Source organism: Salvelinus sp. IW2-2015, unplaced genomic scaffold, assembly GCF_002910315.2.
Source record: "Salvelinus sp. IW2-2015 unplaced genomic scaffold, ASM291031v2 Un_scaffold1682, whole genome shotgun sequence".
Taxonomy (NCBI): Eukaryota; Metazoa; Chordata; class Actinopteri; order Salmoniformes; family Salmonidae; genus Salvelinus; species Salvelinus sp. IW2-2015.
Genome location: NW_019943082.1, coordinates 36483 through 45321, shown reverse-complemented (window position 1 = coordinate 45321; position 8839 = coordinate 36483). Strand labels below are relative to the sequence as shown.

The 8839-nt window shown below is 40.3% G+C and overlaps 1 protein-coding gene across 1 annotated transcript; it reads left to right on the top strand.

Annotated features, from left to right (window-relative positions):
* Window positions 1–77: 77 nt before the first annotated feature.
* On the top strand, window positions 78–2256 carry LOC112071682 (actin-related protein 2/3 complex subunit 4). The gene is made up of 6 exons (XM_024139119.2): window positions 78–187; window positions 609–727; window positions 809–920; window positions 1097–1192; window positions 1401–1571; window positions 1688–2256. Exons 1-6 carry the CDS (start codon window positions 185–187, stop codon window positions 1691–1693), a joined length of 507 nt encoding a protein of 168 aa, XP_023994887.1. The 5' UTR covers window positions 78–184; the 3' UTR covers window positions 1694–2256.
* The last annotated feature ends 6583 nt before the right edge of the window (window positions 2257–8839 follow it).

Sequence of the window (8839 nt, the reverse complement as noted above, 5' to 3'; positions counted from 1 at the left end):
TAAAAAGTGAGGCCAACAAATGGATGCGTCCAAAGATGTTTTAGATAGCAGAAAGATGGCCGCGACGACCGTCAAGTCGAAATCCAATGAAACGCTCTATTCGCTGTGATATGAGATTTGCGGAAGAGGAGTTGGCAGGCGTGGCAAAGTAACTTCCGCCTTTAAAACCCACTACAACAGAGAAATGGTGAGTGAGTTGAATCTCTATTTAATCAGAAATACCGATTATATTCTCTGCTTTTAAATTCCCAGGTTGAACCTTAATCGTGTAGGTTGCACCTTAAAATCTGGTGGTTTGACAGGACGCCCTAGGAAAAAAGTATTGATCAAAGCAAGACAGACTAGAAATCTCTGACAACACCACAACATTATTAGATCGTTCAATACTATGCAAATGAATGAGGCTAATATGTTTGTAGTAACATGGTTGTAGCAAAACCTGTGACCATGGTACTGCCTGTCTAGAGGTCCAGACAATAGTCTGTCTGAGATGAAACATGTAAAGCCTTAGTAAAAATTTTTAAAAAATCTGGATGATTGTCGTGATAATTGAAATGTAATAGTGATGTTTTCTATCCGTGAGTTAATGTTGGCACTACCTCCCTCAGACAGCAACCCTGCGCCCATACTTGAACGCTGTGCGTGCCACACTGCAGGCCGCCCTCTGTCTGGAGAACTTCTCCTCTCAGGTAGTGGAACGCCACAACAAACCAGAGGTGGAGGTCAGGTGAGTTGTGTGTGAAAGAGTCTCTCTCTCTCCTCATGATGACATTAGTGTTATTTGTGACACTGTCTTTTCTCATAACAGGAGTAGTAAAGAACTCCTTCTACAGCCTGTGGTGATCAGCCGCAATGACAAGGAGAAGGTCCTAATCGAGGGCTCCATCAACTCTGTGCGAGTCAGCATTGCTGTGAAGCAGGTCAGGGAATATGACCCGTCTTTTTGCTTTCAATGTTATCCTTCCATTATCTTGATGTTGTGTGTTTGAAATCAAGCCTTTCATATAGATTTGAAAGCTATCGGTTGTAATCAGTATGGAAACAAAAGTGTGTTTAATGCAAATGCTGATTAGTGCACTGTAATTGGCTCCATCAGGCTGATGAGATTGAGAAGATCCTGTGCCACAAGTTCATGCGCTTCATGATGATGAGAGCGGAGAACTTCTTCATTCTCAGGAGGAAACCGGTTGAGGTGATAAATGAAAATCAACTTAGACGTTCATGTTTTAAACTGGGGTTGAAGGAACCAGTGAGATTCATATCAGGAAAGAAAACAGATGCAGAAATAGAAACAGGAAATTATTCAATTGGTGTTGTTGGTATTGCTGTTGTTGGACTTGCTAATAAAAAAAAAAAATCCTTTTCTCTTTCTTCGTCCATCTTTCCATCCTGTCATGTAGGGCTATGACATCAGTTTCCTCATCACCAACTTCCACACGGAGCAGATGTACAAACACAAGCTGGTGGACTTCGTCATCACCTTCATGGAGGAGATCGACAAGGAGATCAGCGAGATGAAGCTGTCTGTCAATGCCCGTGCCCGTATTGTAGCGGAGGAGTTCCTCAAGAATGTAAGACTGCTATGTGTTAGAAGCAAAACCATCTACATTTTATAGAAACGTGGTCAAATCAGTGGGACTAATGGAACAGTATTATGATGCTTGTCAATGCCTTCCTTTTGTTGCAGTTCTGAGTTGTCCTCTCATCCCTCACTGATCATATGACTTGGCCATCACCATGGATCTGTGAGACAGGGCAGGCTCAAGGGTCCGATAGCAGGAAGAGGGTGGAGAAGCGTACTGTAAGTGAACAACCAATCAGCGAGGAATACCATAGAAAAGTGACCAATCCAGTGTGTGTGGCACCCAACTGCGTCTCACAAGTATTTCCCTGTACTCATAAATATTGATGACTGTATATAATGAATTATTTTCTAATTAGAACAAATCTCAAAGCCAAGGCGGGTCCTTAAAAGTATTAACCAGGTTGATATTCATGATTACCGGGACAATGAGAATGTGTTGTTGCAACTGAAACAGCCTGTGTTGTTTTTATACATTCTGTGACTTTATGTACTATTGTATTTTGTTACAACAAAGAAAATGTAACCTCAAAATGTAACGATCATCATGGAGATAAATTTAAAAAATATGTATGTTTACATTTTATTACAAGATATCACAGATTTATTGAACTGTCCTAAAATAAACCATGTTTGAAATTATCACCAATAAAACTCATGAGAGCTTGTTTGTAGTTCTGAGTAATGGTGCTCGTGTGTCCCATCCATGCTCTTCTTTTTGTCCACATCCTCATTCTTGAAGTTGAGTGTGTGTGTATACCATTAGATATGTACACTGAGTATACATAACATTAGGAACACCTGCTCTTTCCATGACAGACTGACCAGGTGAAGGCTATGATCCCTTATTGATGTCACTTGTTCAATCGGTATAGATGAAGGGGAGGAGACGGGTTAAAGAAGGATTTAAAATCTTGAGACAATTGAGACATGGATTGTGTATATGTGCCATTCAGAGGGTGTGCCTTTGAACAGGATATGGTAGTAGCAGGGGACAGTCGCACCGGTTTGAGTGTGTCAAGAACTGCAATGCTGCTGTGTGTTTTCACGCTCAAAAGTTTCCTGTGTGTATCACGAATGGTCCACCACCCAAAGGACATCCAGCCATCTTGACACAACTGGGAAGCATTGGAGTCAACATGGGTATGCGTTCAGGTGGAATGCTTACGACACCTTGTAGAATCCATGCCCTGATGAAATGAGGCCGTTCTAAGGACGAAAGGGGGTGCAACTCAATATTAGTGTTCATAATGTTTTGTACACTCAGGGCACTTTAATTTCAAATTATATTTCTGTGGCACTAGCTGTGTTGGTTGGGACTCAAGTCTCTGCTAAGATCAGCTGTTTCTCTTCAGTTTGCGCAGAGTAAGGCTCACTGTATTATTTCAGGTGTGAGAAAGGAGAAGTGAATGTGTTGCTGGTTCTAAAATGAGCGAGTCAGATCTTGCATGTTTCCTGGTTAGAGTGTGGGCCTCTAGCGCTGAACTGGGGGGAAGGTAGCTGAGCGTTGGGCAAGTAACCGAAAGGTTAGAATCCCTGAGCGACTGTGAAAAATCTGATGTGCCGTTAAGCAAGACACTTAACCCTAATTGCTCCTGTAAGTCGCTCTGGATAAGAGTCTCTGCTAAATGACTAAAATGTAACTAAAACAGACTGGTTGTAGTATTTATTTTGTTTACGGTTTCCCTCCGTTCGTAAGCCATAAGCTGCAAACACATTTCATTATGGCCAATTATTATCTTCAAATATTATTTTCATAACACTGAGTTCCAGCATATTCATTCAACACTGGTGCTTCTTGGTAATTTGTATGCAGTTATGTGCTTGGCTGATTTTGAGAAAATCCAACTGTTAGGTAATCTGTAATAGAGGAACTCTGTTCGATGAATCTGAGGCAGCTGTATAAAAACACATCTTTATTGAAGATTTTGAAAAATCACAGGAAAAACATTTAGAAAAACACAGGAAAAATGATCAAAATTTTGGATTCAATAGCAGCCAACATAAGCACCAACAATTGAATATGCCCACATATTTGCATATGCTGATGGTGTAGCCATCACATTTTTATAATTGCACATCTCAAAATACTTTTTAATATAAAACATTGACATGAAGAACAATAGTGACACTTCTGAGGTTCAAAATGGACAAGTGAATCACACAATCAATAGTTTGAGGGGCTCATACTTTACAAAAATAAGTTGCAGTCCATTTCTCTCCTAGACAAGACAACGCTGTAAGCTATATATAAAGCCTTAACACACATAAACCAAACTACTAACAAGGACTTACTGCTCTTCCTACCATGAGAATGGAGCAGCAAAAGGTAATGGGTCTGAGTAATTCCCTGAAAGCATACCCCAAAACCCTAGAATGCAAGCAGAACTGTTCATTTAATTCCCATTTCTGTTTGGACCTCTAAACCATTGGTCTGAATGTGCTGTAGACTGACTGAGATAACTACGGAGGAGTAATAAGGCCAACTGATACAATTGTACAGGCCAATTGAGGATGCTTACAGAAAAGCCAAAAGGCTCTGGATCCTTCAGTTAACATTGCTCTGAACATAGACACCAAAACAGGACAAGAATGTGCTCAGAGAGGGAGAAGGGGCAGAAAAACAACCTGGTCTCAGAGCAAAACGTGTTATATTTTACTCAAATCCTTGCCACTCCATTTAGTATGATACACTATATATACAAAAGTATGTGGACACCCCTTCAAACCTGCTGACAGGTGTATATAATCGAGCACACAGCCATGCAATCTCCATAGACAAACATTGACAGTAAAATAGCCTTACTGAAGAGCTCAATGACTTTCAACATGGTACCACCTTTCCAACAAGTCAGTTTGTAAAATGTCTGCCATGCTAGAGCTGCCTGGTCAACTGTAACTGCTATTATTGTGAAGTGGAAATGTCTAGGAGCAACAACGGCTTAGCTGCGAAGTGGTAGGCCACACAAGCTCACAGAACGGGAACGCCGAGTGCTGAAATGCGTAAAAGTTGTCTGTCCTCGGTTACAACACTCACTACCGAGTTCCAAACTGCCTCTGGAAGCAACGTCAGCACAAGAACTGTTTGTTGGGAGCTTCATAAAATGGGTTTCCATGGCCGAGCAGCCGCACACAAACCTAAGATCACCATGCGCAATGCCAAGCGTCGGCTGGAGTGCTGTAAAGCTTGCCACAATTGGACTCTGGAGCAGTGGAAACACGTTCTCTGGAGTGATGAATTACACTTCATCATCTGGCAGTCCCGCGGACGAATCTGGGTTTGGCGGATGCCAGGAGAACGCTACCTGCTCGAATGCAGTGTCAACTGTAAAATTTGGTGGGGGAGGAATAAAGGTCTGGATCCCTTAGTTCCAGTGAAGGGAAATCTTAATGCTACAGCATACAATGACATTCTAGACAATTCTGTGCTTCCAACTTTCTGGCAACCATTTGGGGAAAGCCCGTCCKTGTTTCAGCATGACAATGCCCCTGTGCACAAAGCGAAGAGTGGAGGATGTTATAGCAGCAAAGGGGGGGGAGGGATTCCATATTAATGCTCATGATTTTGTAATGAGATGTTCGACGAGTAGGTGTCCAAATGTAGTGTGTGTTACTTAAAGTTAGGTTACATTACATTGACCTACAAATGTAATGTCGATCGTACAATATAATATGTATTGTAGGACGTATAGTATCCTACGTCTTGATCGTTTAGTATGATATATTGCGTTCGACTGCTTTAGTAGGATATGCTACGTTCCACTGCTTTAGTATAATATATTACATTTGACTGCTTTAGTATGACATGCTCCGTTAGGTTAGGGGTTAAGGTTAAGGTTAGGAGTTAGATTAAAGGGTTATGGTTAGGGGAAGGGTTAGCTAACATGCTAAGTAGTTGCAAAGTAGCTTAAAAAGTACAGTGCTTTCAGAAAATATTCATACCCCTTGACTTATTCCACATTTTGTTGTGTTACAGCCTGAATTTAAAATGTATTAAATCGTTTTTTCCCCCTCACCCATCTTCACACAAAACCCCATAATGACAAAGTAAAAACATGTTTTTAGAAACTTTTGCAAATTTATTGAAAATTAAATACAGAAATCTCTCATTTACATAAGTATTCACACCCCTGAGTCAATACATGTTAGAATAAGATTTGGTGAGATTACAGCTGTGTTTTTCTGGGTAAGTTTCTCAAGAGCCTTGCACACCTGGATTGTACAATATTTGCCCATTATTATTATTTTTAATTCTTCAAGCTCTGTCAAGTTGGTTGTTGATCATTGCTAGACTGACATTTTTAAGTCTTTAAAACAGAACAAACTAGGCCACTCAGGAACATTCAATGTCGTCTTGGTAAGCAACTCCAGTGTATATTTGGCCTTGTGTTTTAGGTTATTGTCCTGCTGAAAGGTGCATTTTTCTGTTGGAAAGCAGACTGAACCAGATTTTTCTCTAAGGATTTTGCCTGTGCTTAGCTGTATTAATTTATTTTATCCTAAAACAACTCCCTAGTCCTTGCCGATGACAAGGATACCCATAACATGATGTAGCCAACACCATGCTTGAAAATGAGTGGTACTCAGTGATGTATGGATGTTGAATTTGCCCCAAACATGATGCTTTGTATTCAGGACATTAAGTTTATTTATTTGCAATTTTACTTTAGTGCCTTATTGCAAACAGGATGCATATATATTTTTATTCTGTACAGGCTCCCTTCTGTTCACGCTGTCATTTAGGTTAGTATTGTGGAGTAACTACAATGTTGTTGATCCATCCTCAGTTTTTCCCTATCACAGCCATTAAAAACGAACTATTTTAAAGTCACCATTGGCCTCATGGTGAAATCCCTGAGCGGTTTCCTTCCTCTCCGGCAACTGAGTTCGGAAGGATGCCTGTATCTTTGTAGTGACTGGGTGTATTGATACACCATCCAAAGTGTAATTCATAACTTAGCTTTGCTCAAAAGGATATTCAATGTCCGCTTAATTWTTWTTWTTTTTTTTACCAATCTACCAATAGGTGCCCCTTTGTAAGACATTGGAAAACCTCCCTGGTCTTTGTGGTTGAATCTGTGTTTGAAATTCACTGCTCGACTGAGGGACCTTCGAAATAATTGTATGTGTGGGGTACAGAGATGAGGTAGTCATGTTAAACACTACTATTGCACACAGAGTCCATGCAATTTATGTGACTTGTTAAGCGAATCTTTACTCCTGAACTTATTTAGCCTTGCCCTAACAAACGGGTTGAATACTTATTGACTCAAGACATTTCTAAAAACATTATTCCACATTGATATTATGGGTTATTGTGTGTAGGTCAGTGATACATTTAAAATTTAATCAATTTTAAATTCAGGCTGTGTCAATACTTTTCCGTAGTTGCTAAAATGCTAATGTTGTCTGTGATGAGATTCGAACACACAACCTTTGGGTTGCTAGACATTCACGTTATACGCCTACCCATCCACCCTCCTTTTGTTTTTGCTTTAAGTAATCTATCATCCCAAACATATAACTAATTTACCATACTAATTTGAGCGTGCCAGATGTACGCAGGCTAATGTAATGTAACCTAACAAAGTAACATATCATACTTAATGGAGTGGCATGGATTTTTGTAAAATACAGCACCAGTCAAAAATTTGGACACACCTACTCATTCAATGGTTTTTCTTTATTTTTACAATTTTATACATTGTAGAATAATAGTGAAGATATCAAAACTATGAAATAACACATATAGAATCATATAGTAACCAAAAAAGTGTTAAACAAATCAAAATATGTTTTATTTGAGATTCTTCAAAGTAGCCACCCTTTGCCTTGATGACAGCTTTGCACACTCTTGGCATTCGCTCAACCAGCTTCATGAGGTAGTCACCTGGAATGCATTTCAATTAACAGGTGTGCCTTGTTAAAAGTTCATTTGTGGAATTTCTTTCCTTAATGCGTTTGAGCCAATCAGTTGTCTTGTGACAAGGTAGGGCTGGTATACAGAATACTATTTGGTAAAAGACCAAGTCCATATTATAGCAAGAACAGCTCAAATAAGCAAAGAGAAATGACAGTCCATCATTACTTTGAGACATGGTCAGTCAATTCTGAAAATGTCAAGAACTCTGAAWGTTTCTTCAAGTGCAGTTGCAAAAACCATCAAGCGCTATGATGAAACTGGCTGTCATGAGGACCGCCACAGGAAAGGAACACCCAGAGTTACCTCTGCTGCAGAGGATAAGTTCATTAGAGTTAACTGCACCTCAGATTGCAGCCCAAATAAATACTTCACAGAGGTCAAGTAACAGACACATCTCAGCATCAACTGTTCAGAGGAGACTGCGTGACTCAGGCCTTCATTGCTGCAAAGAAACCACTACTAAAGGACACCAATAGTAAGAAAATACTTGCTTGGGCCAAGAAACACAAGCAATGGACATTACACCGGTGGAAATCTATCCATTGGTCCAATTTTCCAAATGTGCGATTTTTGGTTCCAACTCCCGTGTCTTTGTGTGACGCAGAGTAGGTGAACGGATTATCTCCGCATGTGTGGTTCCCACCGTGAAGCATGGAGGTGGTGGTGTGATGTTGCTTTGCTGATGATACTGATTTATTTAGAATTCAAGGAACACTTAACCAGCATGGATACCACAGCATTCTGCAGCTATATGCCATCCCATCTGGTTTGGGCTTAGTGGGACTATCATTTGTTTTTCAACAGGACAATGACCCAACACACCTCCAGGCTGTGTAAGGGCTACTTGAGCAAGGAGAGTGATGGAGTGCTGCATCATGCAAGGAGAGGGATGGAGTGCTGCATCAGATGACCTGGCCTCCACAATCACCGACCTCGACCAAATTGAGATGGTTTGGGATGGTTGGAACGCAGAGTGAAGGAAAAGCAACCAACAAGTGCTCAGCATGTGGGAACTCCCTCAAGACTGTTGGAAAAGCATTCCAGGTGAAGCTGGTTGAGAGAATGCCAAGAGTGTGCAAAGCTGTCATCAAAGCAAAGGGTGGCTACTTTGAAGAATCTAAAATATATTTTGATTTGTTTTACACTTTTTTGGTTACTACACAATTCCATGTGTTATTTCATAGTTGTGATGTCTTCACTATTATTCTACAATGTATAAAATAGTACAATCAAAGAAAAACCCTTGAATGAGTTGATGTGTCCAAACTTGACTGGTACTGTGTTTTGCTTTGAGACAAGGCTGTGAAAACATTACATCACCCAACAAAGAACCA

Excerpts from the sequence above, each read along its gene's own strand:
- LOC112071682 (XM_024139119.2), top strand. Across the intron at positions 921-1,096 it reads TCAGCATTGCTGTGAAGCAG|GCTGATGAGATTGAGAAGAT; the intron begins GTCAGGGAATAT and ends TGGCTCCATCAG. Across the intron at positions 1,193-1,400 it reads TCAGGAGGAAACCGGTTGAG|GGCTATGACATCAGTTTCCT; the intron begins GTGATAAATGAA and ends CCTGTCATGTAG.